The sequence below is a fragment of the Tupaia chinensis genome, unplaced genomic scaffold (assembly GCF_000334495.1).
Source record: "Tupaia chinensis unplaced genomic scaffold, TupChi_1.0 Scaffold000647_1, whole genome shotgun sequence".
Classification (NCBI taxonomy): domain Eukaryota; kingdom Metazoa; phylum Chordata; class Mammalia; order Scandentia; family Tupaiidae; genus Tupaia; species Tupaia belangeri.
In genome coordinates, this window is record NW_006160168.1 from 3,694,935 (window position 1) to 3,718,471 (window position 23,537).

At 38.7% G+C, this 23,537-nt stretch overlaps 1 protein-coding gene across 1 annotated transcript in view; it reads left to right on the forward strand.

Moving 5' to 3' along the window:
- The window catches only part of ITGA8 (integrin subunit alpha 8), a 216,940-nt gene that overhangs the window by 127,942 nt on the left and 65,461 nt on the right, over positions 1-23,537 (forward strand). Inside the window, 3 exon segments of the mRNA XM_027776251.1 lie at positions 7,595-7,687; positions 13,395-13,474; positions 19,585-19,665. Of these exon segments, the coding sequence (XP_027632052.1) occupies positions 7,595-7,687; positions 13,395-13,474; positions 19,585-19,665 (254 nt within the window).

A 23,537-nucleotide genomic window follows, 5' to 3' on the forward strand; every position in this document is an offset into this window, starting at 1 on the left:
ATTATGTGATTTTATACTTCTCCTTTCTCTATTAAAGTGACTTCAAGATTTTAAAAGTCAAAAGGGCCAATGTGGTTGGATCCCACATGGCCTCTGCACAGTTCCAGCCCAGACCCAGTGGCCTTAAAAACACATCAGGCTGGAAGACCAGCAGCCGCTGGACTCCCATGTAGTCGACCGCAATTTGAGTCCAGACCCAGTGGCTCAAACTCATACCAGGCATGTGTGCATGTATGCCCAAGACCCCAAGAGGAGAATGGAGAAGAGATTGCGGTGTGGCCATACCCCCTGAGGGGTGATTTCTTGCTTTCTGTCTCTCTGTCTTTTTGGTGAGCACACTTGCCCTATAGCAAAATCCTCTCTTAAAATTAAAAAAAAAAAAAAAAAAAAAAAAAAAAAAAAAAACCATACACACATCTGTCTGACTGGTGTGTAGGTGCGCTCAAAATCCTAAGAGGAGAATGGAGGAGAAGAGATTGTATTGTGGTCATCCCCACAGGGAGGTATTTTCTCATTTTCTCCCTCTCCCCCACCATTAGCACATGTACCCGACAGCAATTTTTTTTTTGAGAGAAATTTTTGATATAGGGCATATGCGCTTGCCAGAAAGAGAGAGACAGAGAAGCAGAAAGTGAGAGATAACCCCCCAGGGGGATGGCCACACCCGCAATCCCTTCTCTTCTATTCTCTCTGGATTTGGGGCACATACACACATGTATCAAGCGCAAATTTCAAACCTTTGATTCCAGGACTCGAACCACAGTCAACCAGGTGGGAGTCCAACCACATAACCATTATACCATCTGCTGGGCCCCTATAGCACTTTTTTTATTTTAAAGAAAGAATAAATGAAGCACTTATATGCAAAACTTTAAGAAATGGTGTTTAATAACCATTTTGAACTGAAAAAAGTCATTTAATAATAAAATCTCGACAAGCAAAAACAAACCATCTACAAATACTTGCAAATAATAGATAAAAACAAAAATGAACCTCAAGTATGTTGTTTTTTAAAATATTCCATGGCTTCAGTCATTTTTATTTCAATTCCCTTCATGTCACTTCACCCCTGACTTGTTAAACAAAGCATCTATTCTAAAACACGATTCTTCTAGGACAATATTCAGTTTACTGTTTGCTTTCTTGCTCAGAAACAGGAGAGAGCCCTTATCACTCTCTCTTCAGCTGTAAACATTACAACAGACATTAAACGTAATCTCAAATGAGCCCTTAACTATTTTTTCCTCCATCAATTCCCCCTGGCAGAGACTTAGTGTAGGCTTTGAATTTTACATAACTAATCCACGTTCAAATTTCTTTTTTGTTTTTAAATAATGTGAGGTTTATGGACCTTTTTTAATTTTAACTCAGCACAAGTTTTTCTTTTTTTTCTTTTACAAAACTATTTTCTTTCAAGAGGAAAAGTATTGGTAATTATCTGATTGTGTAAATTTTTTTGTACTTTTTTTTTAGGTTTTTGTCATAGGGCACTTGCTCTCACAGGAGAGAGAAAGAGAGACAGAGAGAGGGAAGGTGAGAAATCAACCCCCTAAAGGGCATTGCCCCACACCGAAATTCTTTTTTTTCTCAGGATTTTGGGCACACACACACATGCACCTGGCATGATTTTCAAGTCACCAGGTCCAGGACCCAAACCTTGGAGCTGGCTATGTGGGAGTCTCATGCCTTAACTCTGCCACCAGCTGGCTCCAGTGTTCCTCCTTTAGAAAACATGGATACAGACCACCTCTTTCTCTAGACACCGTAATTGAATTAGCATTTATACTTCCCTTCAGTGACATTCCTCCTAAATGTTTCTAGGGATAATGTGCTTTATTATCATCATTGTCATTGTCGTAGTGAAACATGTGTAACATAAAACTTAGCACTTTAAGTACCCACGGCATTAAATTTTCACTATTGTCCAGCCTTCACCATTATCCATCTCCAGAACTTTATTATCTCAAACTGAGACTATTATTTTAAAAAATAATTCCCTGCGTCCCCTCTGCTGAGGCCCCAGTAACCACTACGTTCTGTCTCCGAGTATTTGGCCATTCTAATGTTCTAACCCATTTCGTTGCTAATAACAAGAAATGCCAGAAAATGAGTGACTTATCAAAATATTCAACTCACAGTTTGAAGGGCCAAGGTCCAGTGGAAACCTCTACAGGGTCTCTCGAATTCCCAAGCATCACAGCAGAAGGCTAGAAAGAATGGCTGTCTCCACACGTCTCTGTTCTGGGCTCCCTCCCGCCCTTTGTAAACCCACCAGTCCTCGATCACTTCATCATTCCCAAGTCTCCACCTTTGGAGCTTCACAACTAAATCTCAACACCTGTGCTTGGGGAGGATGCAGACTGCAGCCTCTAGAGGTCTCTGACACATCTCTACCTAAATCTCTCACAGCCGGCTTGCCTTCATTATGTCCACGGCTAGACTTCTCTGCACATGCTGGCCCCCACCCTCCTTGTTCCTGAAGCCTGAAACAGTCTCGGTCTCTCTAGTCCCCACCTGTTTTTCTATCCCCATCATGGCCCTCATCCAGGCTGCTCCAAATTCCTCTCCCATCTTCCTGCCTCCTTCCCTTCCCGGTAGAGAAAACCATCTTCGCAGAATGCAAATCTGACCATGTGTCACTCTATTGCTGAAAATCCTCACTGGCTCCATGTTTTTTTGTTTTGTTTTGTTTTGTTTTGTTTTTTGAGAGGTTTTTGCTATAGGGCATGTGCACTCCCCAGAAAGAGAGAGACAGAGAGATAGAAAGTGAGAAATCACCCCCTCCAGGGGGGATGGCCATGCCACAATCCCTTCTGCTCCATTCTCCTCTCAGGATCTTGGGCACGCACGCACACGTGCCTGGTGTGAGTTTAAGCTGCCGGGTCCGGGACTTGAACCGGGGTCGACTACATGGGACTCCAGCGACATAGCCATTATGCTAACTGCTGATCTCCCTGTTGCTTTTTAATAAGGTCCAAATCCTTACGATGACTTGCGAGGCTCTTAGCTATATCCTCCCTGCTTACGCCTTGAGCCTCAGTGCTAGTGGCTGAGCATTTCCTTTGCCCCCACACCCTACATTGCAGCTGGCCTGAATTGCTTTCAGTCCCATACTATCCATCACCTTTCTTGCAACAGAGAACTTCCTTTGGCTGTTTCTTCCCTCTGACGTAAGAACTCTAGCCCTTCATCCTCTTTATCTAGCTCATCCTTCACACTTTCGTAGTAATGGAGATGCCATAATAGTTGAAACTTAATTTCAGGTAGGTTGCTGTGGGCTCCAGGATCTTGGATATATTTAATCTAGCTAACCCTCATAATAGCCTTAGAGAGAAACTGTCATTGTTAGCCCTCATTTTATTGGTAAAGAGAAATTAGGTAACATATCCAAGATTATATAGCTCCTATTTAGTAAGACCTCCGTTGTTAGGTCCAGGCTCCCGTTCTTAGCCACCGAACTGTATTGCTACCATCAGCTTACATTCCATTTCCTCCAGGGTACCCTCTCTGATTGCTTAAATCTATGTACATGTCCTTTTTTATCACTATTTATTTCTTTTATAAATCCCTACTGTAATTGTGTGTTTCCCTTACTTCTAACAATTGCTTTTAATTACTTGTTATAATAGACATTCAGTGAGAGCAGGGTCTTATTTATCTGGGCCTGGTGAGTAGCAAGTACACAGTAAATAGTTTTAGTGAGTGAATAAATGAATAATTCTTTAAGAACTATAAATGGGTTAGAACAAAAATGTCTCTGGACCTGCTAGGGAAAGTAATCAAAAAATCTCTAGAAAAACAATCGTTGTTTCTCTCATCAGAGAGAGGAAATAAAGGTTAAAAAAAGAACAGGGGTAGGGGATGTGGGAGGGAGGATAGATCTTTGACTGATGTCAAAGAACTATTTCTAGAAAGCTGAAAAAATGTACATACAACTTTTAACTTTTACTTAAGAAAAACATTTGCTATAGAAACTAAATCATTGAGTCATATTCAAGGGACACAATCCCTCTGGAAAGCTCTTGTTGCTGTCTTTCAGTTTTCATGACTGAGTTAATCTGAACACAAAACACAGAGCTGTGATTAGCGTCAGTTATGGATCCTTAAGAAGTTGAACCTTGCTGGGACCAGCAGTTGGCATAATGGCTATGTCGCTGGACTCCCATGTAGTCGACCACGGTTCGCATCCCGGACCTGATGGCTTAAAAACTAATGCTGGGCGCGTGTGCGTGCATGCCCAAGATCCCGAGAGGAGAATGGAGGAGAAGGGATTGCAGTGTGGCCATCCCTCCTGGGGGGTGATTTCTCGCTTTCTTTCTCTCTGTCTCTCTATGTCTGGTGAGCACATGCACCCTATGGCAAAAACCTCTCCAAAAAAAAAAAAAAAAAAGTAAAGAAGTTGAACCCTGCTAAACCTTCCTTGGAGAAAACAGAATTTTACCAGCTTTTGAAAAATATGTTTCTCTGCTCCTTCAGCATAACTAACATGTCATTAGGGTACTTGGAGGGAACATATATTAAACGGTGCCTCTGTTCTCGTTAATTAGAACAGATTTCTCATGGTATAGGTCTACCTGGGATTCTTCAGAGGGTTTTAGAGTTAGTCATGTGTGTCTGTGTCATTGTAGGCACCTCTTTAGAAAAGTGCGAGCGGCTGCTTTTCTGAATCTCCCAACACCATCTATCATTTTGTGCCCAACGTTGCTCTCGGCACTGAGAATTGAGAAGATAAAAACACTCTGCCCCTGTAAAGCTCATGTTCTTAAACAGTGTGATTCACCTATGGGATTCTTTACTTAAAGATCTAGTGTTTGTTTGGTTTTTCTTTGCTTTGGTTTGGGATTTGGATTTTTGTTAATGAAGTAGGAAAAAAAAAAGAATGGAGGATCATTTCTACAACTTCTGCTTGAAAAAAATCACATTGAATTCTTTTTCTTAGAAAGTGATTTCTCAATTTTTTAAAGAATTATTTTATTTAACTTTATTTATTTTAATTTGACCAGAGAAGGACAGAGTGAAAGCAAGAGAGAGAGATTGAGAGAGTGAGAGAGAGAGAGAGAGAGAGAAAAAGCAAGCCACCAAACCGCCAGGTCCGGGACTTGAACTATGGTCGGGGATTCGAAACATGGTCAGCCATGTGGTTGTCCGGTGCCCTTAACCACTACGCCACCTGTCAGCTCCATGAGAAAGCAAGCCACCAGGTCTGGAACCTGAACTGTGATCAGCCATGTGTGAGTCCAGTACCTCAACCACCATAATACCTGCTGGCCCTAATTTCTCAATTTTTTATATACAACTCATCAATAAAATAGAGTATGTATCTTCATTACACACACATTTAATTTATATTTTATATATTTTTATTACACTTAATAACTGTATATCTCTACAACATACAAAATGGTTTTTCCCAGCATGAACACAGTGCATATTAGTCAAGTCAAAGATATTACAATATACATTATCAACAAATATCATTTTTGTGTTTGATAAATTTTTTTTCCTGATCTTTCTCCCATTTCCTATTACCAGTCCCCATCTATACCCTCTCTACTTCTTTGTCTTCCAGTATTTCTGTTTCCGCCATAGAGTGCAGACATCCAGTGTCTATTAAGCAGAGAGATACAATGCCTCTTTATCATATTCTGACTTGCTTTGCTTACCATTAAATTGTCCATGTTTGTCCACTTTGTATCGAATGCCAGAGACTCATTGTTTTTTATGACAGAGTAGTATCCCATAGTTTATATGAGCTGTATTTTTTTTTCAATTCATTCACCTGTTCTTGGACATTTGGGTTGATTTCATGTCTTAGCAATTATAAATAATGCTGCAGTAAACATGAATGTGCAGGTGTTTTTCTGACTGTTTTCCTATCCTTTGGGTAGATACCCAGGAGTGGAACTGATAGGTTTTATGATAGTTCTATTTCTGAGGAACCTTCATATTGTTCTCCACTATGGCAGTACTAATTTATATTCCCACCAATAGCTTAGGAGGGTTTCCACACCACAGCCATGCTAGCACTTATCCTTATTTTTATTTAAAGAATTTTTTATTTATCATCATTTTTAAAAATTTTCTTCATGAAATGCATGCTCATCAGAGAGAGAGAGAGAGACAAAGTGAGAAAGCAAGTAAGACACCAGGTCTGGAACTTGAACCATGGTTAACCATGTGGGAGTCCAGTGCCTTAACCACTATGCCACTTTCTAACCCCACATTGTTTTTTTAATCTTAGCTATTCTGCCTGGGGTTAAATGGTATTTCATTGTCGTTTTGATTTGTATTTCCCTTATGATAAGAGATGTTGAGCATTTTATGTGGGTTTTGTTTTGTTTTGATTTTTAGTCAATCATAAGTCTTCCTTGGAGACATATGTCTTCAAGTTCAGTTCATTTGCTCAGTTCATTTGCCTGTCTTTTAATTGGACTGATTTTTTTTTTGGTGGGGGGCAGGGGAGGGTAGTAAGCTGCTTGAATTTCCTGCACATTTTAGTTATCAGCCCCTTATCTGAGGCATAGTTTGCTAATATATCACATTGTTTTCTTACATAAAGTTTCAGTAGGGCTGACAGATGGGTAAGTGTCATGATATTGAGACCCCTCTTCCACAGACTTATCACAGGGACAGAAATTTTCAAAAGGTCATTCTTTTGAGAAAGTCCTCCTACTGTGAACTGATCTGTGAGAATAAAGAAGTCAGGTAATATGCTTAAGGCACATAACAAATTAAAGTGAAATAATGGGTAAGCATAAATAGCTATCATCAAGCACAGGGCAGTTCCTAGGGCTATTAGAATTCGAAGTATGGAAAGAGAATGGTGATAAAGAGCAAGGGGTGGATTTCTAGGCAACTGAGAATAAGTAACGGGAGGTCAGGAGGTGGAGCAGGAGCAGAGAGCTGCAGCCCAAAGATGAACCCCCTTTACTTCCCACTCTCATCTGCGGAACCCTGGGACCTTACCAGCATCTAGTTCCAAGCACCTCTTGAGTTTTTTCAACTCTGATTAGAATGGGATATAGGGTGAAGGAAGGAGGCTGAAAAAGATGTGTTAACCATAAAAACGTTCTCTTTACCTCTTAAATATTTGGAAAATGGAATAAAATTGACTGTGTGATTTCAGAATGGGGCCATGCTATGCAGAAATTTATGCTGAAGAAAATGCTCTTGCAAATGGTCAGGCTTTAAGATAATCGCTTCATATTTCTGTCATTTCATTTTCCCAAGATTAATATGAAGAATAAATGTGTTTCCTCATGTTTATTTGTGATCTTCATGCCCTGAGTTTAACATGAACATTGAAGAAAAGAATGTCTAAAATGTATATGAAAATACTAGGTTAAACATTGTTATCCTCAGTGCAGCACAATGAATGTGTGTATCAACCCAACATGTTTCTTTACAAAATTTAACTCTTACCTTGTCCTCTCAAGGCTCTCTTCCTACGTAAGGGCCACCGGTTCATTTTTGTGCACTGTGGCCACACAGGTGTTTGACATCAAGTGGGCTCCCAGGCCCCAGCACTGCTTTGTGACAGGATGTGATTTATTCTGCTCCCTGAACTCGAGGCTGGTGTTCTTTCCCACTGCAGGGACTGCGACCACTGAGCTGTGAGTACAAGATGGAAAATGTAACCAGAATGGTGGTGTGTGACCTCGGGAACCCTATGGTGGCTGGAACAAATGTAAGAGAAAACCACAAGTACTTTACTGATTTCCGTCTAATTGAATTTTACAGAGAACTAATGGAAAGCTCCCCAATTAGGACTCAGCAACTCAGCACACAGCAACTCAAACAAATTAGGCAGGAAATTACCAGGGTAGTGGGATTTAGTGTAATAACCTACACAGAGTGAATGATCTCAGGTTGAAAACGCAAAATGAGGCGTACTTTTACATGAGTTGTCTTTCTATGTTATTATTATGTGTCTGTTAGTCACAACAAATCTATGAAGGCTTATTACAGACTTTTTCTTTGAATCTTTAGTCTTTAAATTTTACTACATATTTATTACTTTAAATTTTAAAATGCAATGTACCTTAAAAACCCAATTAAAACAAATATTTTAACAAAAAACAATGAAATCAATGTTGATTTCCAGTACATCTCCTATATTAATATTATTCACAGTATTTTTATATTAAACATATTACCATAATCCAGTTTTTGAATCAACTTTACCAGGTCTATATTTTTTGTGATCTTACTCGAAGACTAATACAAAAAAATGTTTGTGGTATGGAAAAAATAAGATCTCCTACGTTCTTGTGAAATAATAGGAACTGCTTGTTTTTTTCCTCTTTCTTTTTCTTTTTGTTTTCAGGTTAGAAATTTTCCATTCAAGATTACTTGTGGATAATATATTTATTTAGTACAATGACAGTTTAAGTATACACATACTAATTTCTTGAATAAATATCACAGTAGCAATTGTTTTAGGAAGTCATAAATCAGATAAAAAATTTTGAAATGTAAAAATACTGCATAATGAAATCTTATCTAAATTAAGCATACACATCTCTCTATTTAAAATTAGATGTTTATGATAATATATAAAATGGCCTGTTTAAAAATTATTTTTGACAAGTTATAATTGTATAGATTTGTCTTAGAACAGGGACCAGCAGGTGGTGTGGTGGTTAAGGTGCTGGACACTCCCATGTGGCTACCATGGTTCAAGTCCTGGACCGGTGGCTTGCTTTCTCACTTTCTCTCTCTCTCTCTCTCTCTCTCTCTCTCTATCTCTCTCTCTCTGTCTCTCTCTGGTCAAATTAAAATAAATGAATGAATAAAATTAAATAATTTTAAAAAAAAGATTTGTCTTACAACAGCTTCCCAAAATATATTCCAAAGAGTGCTAGTTCCTGGAGACAGGCCTTGAAAAGGGAGTTCTGTAGTCATTGCTTAGCATCAGCCCCTGCCCTGAGAGATTTATATTTAAAATGTAAAGCTGCCGAGCAGTCTTCCAGAAATTAAATCTTTTAACCAAATCTCTCACACATTTACTCAAGGACCTGAAACTTTTTCTCAGGTATTACCCATTCCTAATTGATTCTATAGGATAATTTCCCAGAATAACATCTTTGCTCTTTTACATTGTAATATTGCATTGATATCAGGCCATTTTTAAAAAATGTGTGAAACTGTAGTCTAGTAAACTCATTTTTGGGGTTAAAACTATTTAAATGAGAAGCCAGTTCCTAAGACAGATTATTACCTATTATCATGAATTGACTTTTCCATTTTACACACCATCAGTTAGGAAAGATGCTTTTTTCTGTTCTTTTATTGAATTTTCAAAATCACGCTATGAGCCTGTAGTTTCTCTCTTTTATGAAAGAGGAAACTGAGTCTCAGAGAAGTCAAGGAGCTGCCTGATGTCACACAGAAAATGAAGGAAGACCCGGGATTCCACAAAGACTGTGTCCCATTTGGTCTACAAAACTGTGAAAAGTACTTGGGTTAAAAACTAATGAAGATCAGAGGAGACTTTAAAATGGAGCCAGGAAAGATAGGCTGAGATATTAGAACGTGTTGCATTATAATCCTTTTATCTAGAAGCTAATACATCCTTCTGCTGGTTTTCAAGAAAAGTCCAACCTCCTAATTTGATTCAAAGAGGTTTACCCAAGGCTAAAGAGAAAGGCATCGACTTGGTGGCACACCCGCCATGGTAAACATCTGGAGATAACTGGCCACTCAATACGGTTTCAATACTAAAGTATTAACTATAGACCAGAGATCATCTGTGACAAATAACCACAGCTAATCCTGGGACGAAAACTGGCCACCAATGTCATTCATAGTAGAGTAAAAAAGGCAGTGTGGTCTTAACCATGAATGTGTTTATGTGAAAGGATATCAATCCATTTTACTGGCAAATAATCTTTAAAAGTCAGAAAAGTAAATTGTTTACATTTATTTATCTCTGAGGTCTATAGTAGAAGTAACCTAATAGCTTTCTTATCTTACCCTTTAATGCCCTTAAACACATCAAATTTTATTGCATTCTGTTTTGTTATAAAACACTTTGATTTATTTACTTTTTCATTCTGTACTTTAAAAAGAATACGCTCAGTGGATTTTAGTAAAATTCCACATGGAAAAGCAGTCGAATGATTTTTAAGTGTATTATAAATCAACAATATTTTTCCCAGTGCCAATGTTTCTAAAAAATCATTTTCAAGTGACTTTTTATTTTTACTTAACAAAATATTTAAGGTAAAATTCAGAAGTTTTACTTTTGATTTTGATAGTAAAGTCATTTTCATATAGTGTAATAGTTACAGTAATATAAAATATTTATATGCCAATAAGATTCATACTAACTTGCAATTTCTCAAGGAAGACAATGAAAAAAATTGTGGGTCAACAAAAAACATTTAAAAAAATATTTAATTGGTATATTTTGCCATCCGACTAGCCTTCTAAACCACTTAGTTGAAAATGTAACTTGTCATATGGGGCCCATTAATATTATATCCTTTTTAAAAATTTTATTTATGTTTTGCTATAAGACATACACATTCACCAGAGAGAGAGAGAGGGAGAAAGTGAGAAATCAGTCCTCAGTGATGATGGCCCTGCTACAATCCCCTATCCTCCACCCTCCTCTCGGGATTTTGGGCACAAATACACACACACCCAGTGTGATTTTCAAGTCACCAGGTCTGGGACTTGAACCATAGAGTCAGTCATGTGGGATCCAATGCTTTTACTTCCACACTAGCTCAACCAAAGGTTTTTAGAATCAATGTGCAGAAATCTAGTGTTTGATACTAGTTAAGAACACATGGGGCTGCCACTTAGCCTAGTGGTCATGTATGCCAGACTTGACCTGGCTGATTACATTTGGACACTTGAAATACACACCAGGTGCATGGGCATGCATTCCCCAAATCCCCGCAGGATGGAGAAATGGAGAAGGGACCCAGCATGACCATCCCACTAGAGAGTGCTTTCTCTCTCTGGTCTCTGTCTCTCTCTGGTGAGAGCACCTGCCTTTTCTTCCTTTCAATATGAAAACAAAAACAAAAACCCACATGTACCTTTTACCAGTATGAAATCGTTCTGCCTTCATTGTGTCTTCATCCCATGCTGCATTGTTCTACAATGAAGACCAACAGTAGGCAACCTGCGTCACACAGTCAGATTCCCAACCCTGTATAAACAACGGCACTCTGGGCATCTCTTCAATAATTTTTAGTGTGCCTCTTCTGTATTGCTGTTTTAAGCTAAAGCCTGACAATTTAAGGGTGAAAATATACAATCCTCATCAATAAGAAACTCAAAGTTAGCAGTATTCTAGGTTGAGTGATAGGAGGGTAATAAAGAAGGGAACAAGAGACCACAGAAAAGTTCTGCCTGGCACAGCCTGTGGATCAAAGGATGTGCTGCAGGAGGTATTGCTTACCCTGAGCTTTGAAGCATGAGTAGGAGTTCTTCAAGGAAAACACACACACACACACACACCAGTTTGGGAGAATGCCTGCTTATAGGAGTACAGTGACATGAAATATGCAAAGGCCCTAACACATGGCTTGGAGCACATGCAGTAAGACCTAGTGAAATGGTGACAATGATTTAGAATTACTTTATCATTAGTTACTATCATGTCAACGTGAGCTTTCATTACTGGTTTGATTCTCATACTGTAGTGGTTGTGCACACAGGTTCTGGATCCAACCTGCAGGAATTTCAGTTTCAACTGTGTAGAATTTTGCTCTGCACCTTAATCCTCAAATTACTGCTCAATAAAAATGTCAACAGTAGGGACCAGCAGTTGGTGCAATGGCTATGTCGCTGGACTCCCATGTAGCTGACTGTGGTTTGAGTCCCAGATCTGGTGGCTTGAACTCACTCTGGGCACATGTGCATGCATGCCCAAGATCCCAAGAGGAGAATGGAAGAGAAGGGATTGCGGCGTGGTCATCCCCCGGGCGGGGGAGGGGGGGTGATTTCTTACTTTCTGTCTCTGTCTTTCTGGTTAGTGCACGTGCCCTATAGCAAAAACCTCTCCAAAAAAAAAAAAGTCAACAACAACAGTAAATACTTCAGGGTTATCACATGAGATAACACTCAGGATATTTGTAAATATTCAATATTTGTACAATTCTGAAAACAACCAATGGCAACAAAAACGTGGTGGGAATTAACATGAAAGGCAGTTTATTTATATATATTTTTCCTCAGCAGTCATTGCCTTACCCATAAATTATTATTTTTGGTGGGGGAGATTTTTGCTATAGGGGGCATGTGCTCACCAGAGAGAGAGAGAGAGAGAGAGACTGAAAGCAAGAAATCACCCTCCCGGGGGGATGGCCTCAGTGCTTAACAGTGCTTAGAAAAAACAGTATTGTAATTTAAATACATGGTAGTCATTATTATTAGTTCCTTGTTTGTATTACTGTTGGATTTATTTTTCTCCACATTTTTATCTATTTTCAAATTATGAAGATAATAAGAGTAGCTTTGAAAATTTGGTAAGTAAATAAAGGAAGTGAAAAGAATTCACACAACCATAACCTTAATGTAACTATATTATTCTGGAATATTTTCTTAATGTAACTGTATTATTCTGGAATATTTTCTTACAAGACACCTCACTCCAATATAGTAATTTTTCCACATATAGACTTTTCTTTTTTTTTCATTTTGCTATAGGGTACATGTGCTCACCAGAGAGAAAGAAACAGAGAGTCAGAAAGCACCCTCCAGGAGGGATGCTTTCACGCTGCAATTTCTTCTCCTCCATTCTCCTCTCAGTATTTCGGGCACACACGCACATGTACCCTGCATGAGTTTTAAGTCACCGGGGTCCGGGACTCAAACCGCAGTCAACTAAATGGGAGTCCAGTGACATAACAATTTGCTCCCTGCTCCATTTGCAGACATTTACAACTGCATATAGCTGAAACCTACTGCCCATATAACTTCATAACCTTTATTCCACACTTTTTCTTTTTTTTTTTTTACCTTAGAAGTATTTTCCACATTGTTGCGTTGACTTCATGGCTGTGATTTTAATGACTACATTAATGTCCATCAAGTAGAAGCACCAGTTTCCAAAATCAGTGTTCTCTCAGATTTCTGAGTTATTTTCAATTTAGCACATAAGGAAGGTGGCAGAAGAGGCTGTATGAATTAAGTAGAGAGAGGGAACCAGCATGTACAGTAACCCAAACCTCCTGGGCTCTCCAGTCTCATTGCCTGACTTCCTTTCAGCTCTCACCCACCTGGCGTAGATGCAGAAGAAAGGACAGTGACAGTAAACCCAGGCTGGGGTTTTGCAGGGATGACTTAGAAAGGATTTTTATGCTATGTATCTGGTCCCACCCACATAATAACTGTGTTCTGTGTGATTCCTTCCTTTTTTTTTTTTCTCTTCACAGTATTCTCTGGGCCTCCGATTTGCAGTTCCACGTCTTGAGAAAACAAACATGAGCATTAACTTCGATCTCCAAGTCAGAAGGTTAGACCTTTAAATGCCTGCATTATGAACCATACTCAATTATGAAGAGATCCTTAGTGATATGATGTTGCTTGTCCAGTTTTTCACCTCAAAAACGCTTCTGAAATTAGAAGCCAGATTTTCCCATTTATCCTTTGTTGTTCTCAATTATTTTGGTCTTTTCAATAGCTGGGGTTTGAAAAAGAGATTGCATTATATATGCCAAGTTATAACATAGTGACATTTTGTCCTAGGATTCGCACCTCCACTTTACTTCTGCTTTTCCTCATTTGAAGTCACTTGCCTTCTTCTGCCTCCCCTACCCCATCCATGCTCTCAGCTGGGTGTTAGCTAATCCCCAAGAACAAAATCTCTGCAAAAATAAAGCAGATTGTGCATTTGCAATCTTCAAGAATGAGTAAGTCTCTGCTGGTTTCTTTGTGAGTGCCTTGGCAGGTTGCAGGTGAGGCATTCTGTTTGGAGGGAGCAGGCATCTCTAGCAACTATCAGTTGACCCATGTAGGCAGCGGTCTTCCTTTTCTAAGGCTGATTCTCTTTGGGGGTTTAGCTGTGGCTTTATCCTCTCAACATCTATTCTGTTTGCTCTTTCATAGCTAAAAATAACATTTCATGAGCAGGAAGACCCACAGAGAGTAGTATGGCATGGAAGCAGGGCTTCCTGGCCATGGACTTCAGCCCAGTAGCTGATAACAGGATCAATTTAATAGCTCTAGACCCATATTAAAAGAAAAAAGACATCATGTCTGACCATGGTTCAAGTCCTGGACCTGCCAGCTTGCTTTCTTGCCTTCCCTTTCTCTCTCTCTCACTCTGTCCTTTAAGAAGAAAGAAAGAAAGAAAGAAAGAAAGAAAGAAAGAAAGAAAGAAAGAAAGAAAGAAAGAAAGAAAGAAAGAAAGAAAGAGAGAGAAAGCAAATGGACTGTTTTAGGACTGTTCATGAAATGCTCCTTCCAGATAAACATAATCTATAATATGTCAAGGTGTCCTGTGAAATGGATGTATTTTTCTTTTATGGCCTGCAGTTTAAAAAATTTGTGAAACAATGATAAAGGTAGCACAGGCACATCTTCTGTAATTATTTATACCTTGGCCAGCAGGTGAATACTTGCTCTAATTATAAAAATGACCTGATGTCACCATCTATAATTTGGTTCTCAAATACTAATATGCCATGTAGCTAATCACTAAACTTACCTTAATATCTTACAAGGAGAAGTGTCATTAGAGTGTGATCACTTTTTAGAATAATTATTTTATGCAACTGATTACTTCTGTTTGTTTGTTTGTTTGTTTGTTTTAAAGGGAGAGATTTTTGCGATAGGCACATGTGCTGGCTGGAGAGACAAAGAGACAGAAAGCAAGAAATCACTCCCTCAGGGAGGATGACCATGCTACAATCCCTAAGTGTGTGGCATGTACGCACATGCGCAGGTGTGAATTTTAAGGCACAGGTCAGACTCAAATCACAGTCAACTACGTGAGAGTCCAGCGACATAACCAATATGCCATCTACTGGCCCCTTGTAATTGATTACTTTATAATAGCCACCTCAATGAAAGGTTTAGGAGTTTTTAAATGTGTGTGTGTGTGTGTGTGTGTGTGTGTGTGTGTGTGTGTGTATACAAGAATATAGCAGATTATAAAGATCTGCAACCCATGTCACAAACCCCTCCTCTCCAAAGTTTGTGATAGGTTTCTAGGAAGGAAAGTTTTTCAGCTCACTTCTGGTGTCTTTTCCTGAAATAAATTGAATTTAGATATCTTCTACCAAATCTTAGTCATTTTTTTTAACGAAATTAGTGATGGCATGGGTCTATAATATCCCCACATCTTACCATGAGCTCGCTGAAAAGCTTATTGAATAACTAGTTTTGCATTTGCAAAAATATATATTTTCTAAAAGGTTCAGCTAATCCTAAATATTTTCATTTTGGAAGTCATCTGTTTATATTTCTAAGTTTTCAGGAGCAAACAAAGACCAACAAACCTGCCACAGTGAAGGACTGTCATCACTCTAGACAGTAGCCTAACATTTCAGCTTCTCTCAGCAGTTGTCTGTGTCACTGATCCTGCAGTGGCCATGAAGCTTTGTGTTACTTGAGGAAATTCATCTCATAAAATACACAACCTTTAGTTTAAAAGCAAAGCTGGTACAAAAGTGTGAAGCAAATTCACTGATACATGGGGACTTCAAAAAGTTTGTGGGAAACGTACATTATGAAAAAAACATCATGTATTTCACATTTTTTGCACCCAAACAAACTGATTTTACCCCATTGCCCAAGAACCATTTGAAGTCATCTTATATTTTCTCCTTACTCTTGATTGCAGTTCTGAACAAGAGAACACATGTAGCTAGTAGCTCATTTCAGAAGCAAAAGACGCTAGATAATTTTCTAAATGACTTTTTCAAGTATATCCTGTAGATTCTTGGTTAAATAATGAATTCAGTAATGAAGTGCTAAGTTTGATGGAAAATAAAAATGGTCAGATTTTATTCATCGGAAAAAAGTGGGTCATGATTGTATTTCATGGCTACGTGTGGCTATTGTCACATAATCCTGAAAAATACAAAAATGCAGAAAGAACTGGAACATACATAAAGCATCAAATTCCCAAAACATGCATTTTGTAGAGAAAAGTGGGAATGTTTTAAAAACTAACATACTAAGGTATTCAGAGGTGAGCATTATCTGCATGCTTTGCTGACAGACTCTAAAGATACAGTAAATATTTTGATGGGTGGTTTTACGTTCAGTTTAAATGTATTTAAACCACAAATAAACTAAACCAAATGCTCTGAAGCCTAAACTCTTCCGGTCACACACTGACCACTGTTACCTACATTTAATGGGTTCCCCCCCGACACACACACAAATAGAAGAAAAAATACAAATGGGCTTTGTAAATTAATCAAGTCTTTCCTGTTACCCAATATTTGCATTAAGTATTTCTCCATGCCCTCGCTCCATCTATTGTAAATATTTTCCTCCCTGTGTAGAGTGGGTCTTATTGTGCAGTTCCTACTCTACACAGGTCTTTGTGATTATCCTTGAAGTTGCTTTCAAGGTTATAACAAAATGAATAGTTTATTGTCTTTGCTGACATTCCAAAGCCTAAAGGAAAAGTTAGAAAATAGGAAATAGTCAGGAAGAAGAAAATGACCTCAGAGAAATCATGTGAAAAACAAGTTTACCCTTGGTGGATAACATAGGGTACAGTAGGACAGAGGAAATCCATCATTCCTTGCGTAGAGCTAGCCTTGACAGTATAAATAGCTTGGCATCCACAGCAGAGATAGATTGCTTGTTTGATGTTGCAGGGATATCAGGGAGGGAGGGTTCCCTCCAGGAAAGAGGTCAAAGAAGCATCTAAGTTATATATGAAGCCTGGTTCCTCTCTTACTGGGAGATTTTGTCAGCATCGCTGATATGCACTAGCGAGTGTCAAGGCAAGTTTGTGTGACAGAGGATGATCTGATCAGCCAGCCAGAAGGTCTGGGTCCCCGAGTCTGCCATTGCTCTTGGCTCATCTCAAAACAGCCTCTAAAAGCCTCATCTTAGACTCATGTTCAAAGATGATTTCAATGTTTGACATCTACAAGGGGTTTTCAAAGAATTTATGGAAAATGTATACTATGTAAGAAACTAAGCATGAGCACCAACAGATAGCATAGCAGTTATGTTGCTGGACTCCCATATGGCCAACAACGGTTGGAGTCTCGGACCCAGTGGCTTGGAAATTACACTAGGGAGCTGTCAGATGGCATCATGGTTAAGGACACTGGACTCCCACATGGCTGACCACGGTTTGAGTCCCGGACCTGGCAGCTTGCTTTCTCACTTTCCCTCTCTTTCTCTCTTACTCTCTCTCCCTCTCACTCTGTCCCTCTCTAGTCAAATTAAAATTAATTAATAAACAAGTAAAATAATTCTTTAAAAAGAAAAGAAAATCATGCTGGGTACAAATGCATGCATGCTAAAGAACCCAGGAGGAGAATGGGGAGAAGGGATTGTGGAATGACCATTCCCCCTGGGGTGTTTTCCCTCTCACTATCTCTGTCTGTCTCTCAGGTGAGTGAACACATTCTAAAAAATCTGTTTAAAAAAAATACTATGCATGGATTTCAAAAACTTTTTGCACCAAAATAAATTTCTACTTTAATTCTATTTCTCCATGAACTTCTTGAAATCCCCTGAATGTACATTTTCAGGGTGGTGTGAATAATGAAAATTATGTCATTTAAACCACTTGGAAACAAAATGCAGTAGAGTTATGCAATAACTTAAGAGTAACTTTTATATATATATATATATATATAATTCTAACTTACACTTTTTTTAATAACTTTTTTAAAAATAATTCTAACTTCACTGCAAAGCAGTGAAAGTCTGGTTAATCTGTGGAACAACTGTATTTAAAATTCCAAATTAAAGAAGTATCCAACTCTGTTTGGAAACGTACAGTCTGCAACAAGTAGAATTACTTAATGACTTCCTAATGGTTAAAATTCATAATCCTGCCTTTAAAACAAATCAAAGCAAAGCAAAATGAAACTTTTTAGTTGGCTGATCTTCCCCAGATGTGATAATAATAAAATGACCTGAAAACTGGGGTTCAAACTTTGGTGAACAAGTCCCCCTAGGCTCAGTCACAAGTTTAGCAGGGAAACCCCATGACAGGAAATGAGCCTGACATTTGCCTGTTTGTATCTTTCATGTGTGTTTGCAGTTTAAGTTGTCTTATCAATATATACGATCATCCAGGCCTTTTCAAAAAGCATTGTGGGAGTAATTGTGCCTCCTCCTTCTTTGATAGCAGAACTGTATCATACCCTTTCCAGCTCCCACATGCGCCAGCTTTAAAAACAAGTCAAAACCTACCCCATTACCATCATCCCAATGGTAGGGCTTGTCCATTGAATCCGTATGAGATTTGATGATGAAAAAACAAATAAACAAACAAATATAAATAAATAAAAACAGAGGGAGAAGGGGAGAGAAAGAAAAGGCTTTTTGTCCTTAATAAAGACCTGAATATAAACCCAACCTGATGGTGGTGATGCGGGAACATCTCACTTTGCTCTAAGCTGCGCACTCCTTTGGGTGACTTAGACAAAAGTATGTCAGGATCTTAAGTGCAGATGGCAGCTGCATCCAGAGTTCAGTTACCAGTTGAGCCTCTCGTGAGGCGTGTTTCATTTTCCTTACAGCACTGTTTAACCCATGCTTTTTTTTAAAGCTGGAGATCTAATTATATTCGCTGGAGAGGAAAAAAAAAACAGCAAACTTAAAAAGTCATTTTGCCACTGTTCAAGGAACTATTATTAAACACACACCTTCTGTCTTAAGGCTCAATGCATTTCACAAACATCTATGTCATCTCTTAATTGCCTGTTTATGAACTGCCCAACTTCCTCAGGTCTTCTTCTCGCCATTAGCCAGGCTTCTAGCTCATTCCCCACTCCTCACCCTGGTCCACCAGCGAGTGTGCAGTGGGTGTACACTCACTTTAATATTAACTTAAGAACTAAACCATAAGGAAGATAAAATTGCAGCCAAAACAATGTATGGTATGATACATTCCAGAGCCAAACACGAATGCTTTTTTGATTATATGCTGCTTTGGATTATTCATGCCAGTTCTCCTCTTTATTAGCATGGAAAATCTGGAGTTGACTGGGCTGTCATTTCCTATTTGAGAGGCAAAGAACATGATGCACAGAGATGTTAAGGAATTTCTCCAAGATCGATGCTGGAAAATGAACTCAGCTCAATGCCTTTTGGCTTCAGGCATTGAAACAAAGTGTTAGCTTCTCTAGAGATCAGTTGTATTTCCAGGTAAAGTGTCTCCTTGTGGAAAGCTGTGACACTACTCTAGATGGTAAAGGATCTTACCATTTCCCTGGACAAATGGCTATGGTTTTGTGTGTGTGTGTGTGTGTGTGTGTGTGTGTGTGTGTGTGTGTGAAATGAATATACCATTGTTTTCTGAATGATCAGGTTAGTAATGTGTGTTGCTCTTGTGATATACAGAATGTTTTTCATGGTCATAGATTGTGGTAACAAGTCTGAAAAAATATGTTTAAATCATATGTCACTGTGTTTTAGTTCCAACAAGGACAATCCAGACAGCAATTTTGTGAGTTTGCAAATCAACATCACGGCCATAGCTCAAGTAGAACTGCGAGGGTAAGTAATACACAAGGCATTATAATAGTGTAATAACAGCTTTCTGCATGAGAAGTTATGATAAAATACGAGTAAAAATTATATAGGATTTCTCTAATGCATTAGTGATCACAGTTTGCTTTAGCTATCAATTTGCATTCTTCTCTATTCATCATTTCCCTTCCGTTGCAATGTAGAATAAAGCCTGTGTAATTATTTACTCCAAGGGTATTAAAACAAAAGATCACTTTATTCCTCAAATTGACAGTTCAGTAATCAAACTGTATAAACTAGATGGTGAGAAGACAGACAAAATAGGCAATCATGTAATTGCCTGGAATTCATTCATTCATTCATTTATGGTTTTGACCATAGGGTACATGTGCTTGCCAGACAGGGAATATGAGCTATCACCCACCTAGGGCAATAGTCATGCCTCAATCTCTTCTCCATCAGTGTCCTCTCAGGTTCTGGTGCAGGTACACACATGTTCTGGGTGTGGAATATGAGAAATCACCCACCTAGGCCTCAATCTCTTCTCCATCAGTGTCCTCTCAGGATCTGGTGCAGGTACACACATGTTCTGGGTGTGACTTTTAAGCTGCTGGGTCCAAGACTTGAACTGTAGTCAGCCACATGGTTATCCAGTGCCTTAACCACCATGCCACCTCCTGGCCTCTCCTGAAAAACCTTGTTTCTTTAATAATTATTTTAATATATTGACAGGTTAGCCTCACTATACCACATCTTGAGTTTAATAAACGGCTAACTCTTAAATGCTAAGTTGATGGAATCTACATTTTCTATCTATTGCCATCAGTCCTGCTCTTTGAGGAAGGTGCTGATAAGCAGTCAATTGATCACAGGAGGAAAGTAGTCAAGGGGAAGGCTTGGAATGATCACTAGCTGGGAAATCCATGTCCAGAAGAAAAAGAAATCAGAAATGGACTGCATGTAGTTCTTCTCTTGTGCATCTGTGGACATCATTGATTTTGTTATGATATTTCTGGTTTCTTCAAAATAATCAGTAATAATAATCAATAACTTAGCTTAAGATATCATTTGAAATTTGGGACCAAATTGTCATGGGTGCCAAAATCCTGGTTGCCTTCCATTTCCATTGGTCCCCAGTAGCCAACACTTCTCTGTGGATTTCTGCCTATAGAACCAGTATGGCAGTCGGGAACCAGCAGTTAGCGTAATGGCTATGTCGCTGGACTCCCACATAGTCGACTACAGTTTGCGTCCTGGACCTGGTGACTTAAAACCCACACCGGGCGCGTGTGCGTGCATGCCCAAGATCCCAAGAGGAGAATGGAGGAGAAGGGATTGCGGCGTGGCCATCCCCTCTGGGGGGTAATTTCTCACTTTCTGTCTCTGTCTCTGTCCGGCGAGCGCATGCGCCCTATAGTGAAAACCTCTCCAACAAAAAAAAAAAAAAAAGAAAACCCAAAAAAAAAAAAAAAAAAGAACCAGTATGGCAGAAATTGGCTCTCTTCCACTCTCCTCTTCTGCTCTCCTTGGGGCCCTGATCTGCTGTCCTAGTATCACTGTGGTGCCCCTAGTGGATTAAATAATAATAATACTTAATATTGATTGATGTTGTCTGTGTTATCCCATGTCAGCACACCTTAACCCTTAACATGTAATAGAATCCTGTTGTACAAATTGTGCACAAGGAGCTGAAGGTTACCCAAGAAGAAAATGGGTATCCAGAATGTCAATACTGGCCACCAGTATCCAGAGCTCATGCTCAGAAACCATCATACCCTGCCTAGAAGACAGAGGGTTTTTGTTTTTGTTTTCTAAGCTTATCTATGTAAAATCTTATCTTATGTAGGCTTGGGCAATTTTTTTTATTCAAACAAATGTTTGTTAGATTCACTCATTTTAGTACATGTACCCATAGTTCACTCGTTTTAATTGCATACGAGTTGTACATTGTAAAAAATACCATAATTGGGGTTGGCAGGTAGCATGGTGGCTGAAAATGCTGGATTCCCACACTGCTGACCGTCGTTTGAGTCTCAGACCTGACTGCTTGCTTTCTCACTTTCTCTGTGTGTATCTTTGTCTTTCTCTGGTCAAATTAAAACAAATAATAATAAATAAAGTTAAATAATTCTTTTAAAAATAGCATAATTGATGGATCTAATCTTTATTTTATTTTATTGCCATCGGGCATGTGTGCTCACCAGAGACAGACAAAGGGAAAGTGAGAAATCATCTTCCAGGAGAGATGACCAAACCGTAGTCCCTTCTCCTCCGTTCTCCTCGGAATCTTGGGCACACATGCACATGCACCTAGTGTGATTTTCAAGCAGCCGGGTCTGGGACTCCAACTGTGGTCGGTCACAAAGGAATACAGTACCTTAATCACACCACCTGCTAGCCCCACCCATTTTATTCTTGATGAAAATTTGAGGCTTTTCTTTTTTCCTTTTTGCAAAGCCTGTTGTATATTCTTCTGATATACACATGGAGGAATGTCAACAAGGTAGATGCTTAGAAGTGGGATTTCTTTATATACCATTGGACATTGCTAAATAACACCAAACTCTCAAATAGTTATACCAAAGAACGCTCCCACCAGAAGTGGGTGAAAGTTTCTATTGCTCCACATTATTAAGGAACTCTCAAAGTAATTCGTTCTTAATATAGAGCCAGGCTGATGGGTAAGAAACAGCATCTAACTAAAGGTTTAATCTGCAGTTCCATAATTCCTAAATGAGATTGGGCAGATTTTTTATGTTTTTTGACTACTTTTCCTTCCAATGCAGGAAATTCTTCTGCATTTTTCACATAGATTTCTACTAAAAGGTTGACTTTTTCGTATTAGCCCATAGGTATTCATTCTTTTATATTCCAGAGTGTAGACACTAATCCTTTATCAATTACACAGAATATAAATACCTTTCACAATTTGAGGACTTTTTTTAAGTCAAGTTTATTGCAGTATAAAGTACATAAAGTAAAATTCACCATTTTTGGTGGAATTATGGTACCATGAAAGCATTCGGTAATTGATTAGCACTGTCGCCCCAAATATTTCCTTTAGCCTCCTTTGTTATAAATGTTCTCTCACCCAGACCTTGGCAATTTTGTCTCCTTTCTTTCACCTTAGTTTTGCCTTTCCCAGAAGCTTGTATAAAATGGACTCCTAAGTGAGTCTGGCTTCTTCCATTTAGCATAATAAGTGGAAAATATCCATGTTCTTATGTGCATCTGCAGTCTGTTTTCTTTCATTGCTGAGTAGTTTCCATTTTATGCATACCCAGTGAACTGCTCGTCCATTCCCCAGTTGGTGAACATCTAGGTTGGCTCTAGTTTGGGGCAGTTAAGAATAAAACTGCTATGAACATTCACATACAGGCTTTTGTATGGACATTTGCTTTCACGGATGGAGTTGCCGAGTTGAGGGGTAAGTGAATGTAGAAATCTGCCCAACTGTTTTCCAGGAAGGATGTTGTGTTTCTATTTTGCATTCCCTCCAGCAATGCATGAGACTTCCAGTTGTGCCTTGTCCTTGACAGCATGTGCGTTATGCTCGTTTGTATTCCTTGTTCCAGTAAAGTGTGCAAAGTATCTCCCTGTACTTTTAATTTTCTTTTGGTTAATGGCTAGTGATACTGAGTATCTTTCTAGTGCTTATTTGCAATCGGTTCATTTTTTTTGGCAAAATGTCTCCTCAAATCGTTTACCCTTTTATTACTAAGTTATTTATTTCTTATTACTGAGTTGTAAAAGTTCTTTATATATCCTGGATACAAAATCATTTATCAGATACGTGTCTTGCAAATATTCTCTTCTGGTCTATAGTTTGGGGTTTTTTTTTTTTCTCTATTTTTTTTAATTGTCAGAGGGTGCATGTACTCCCCAGAGAAAGAGAGACA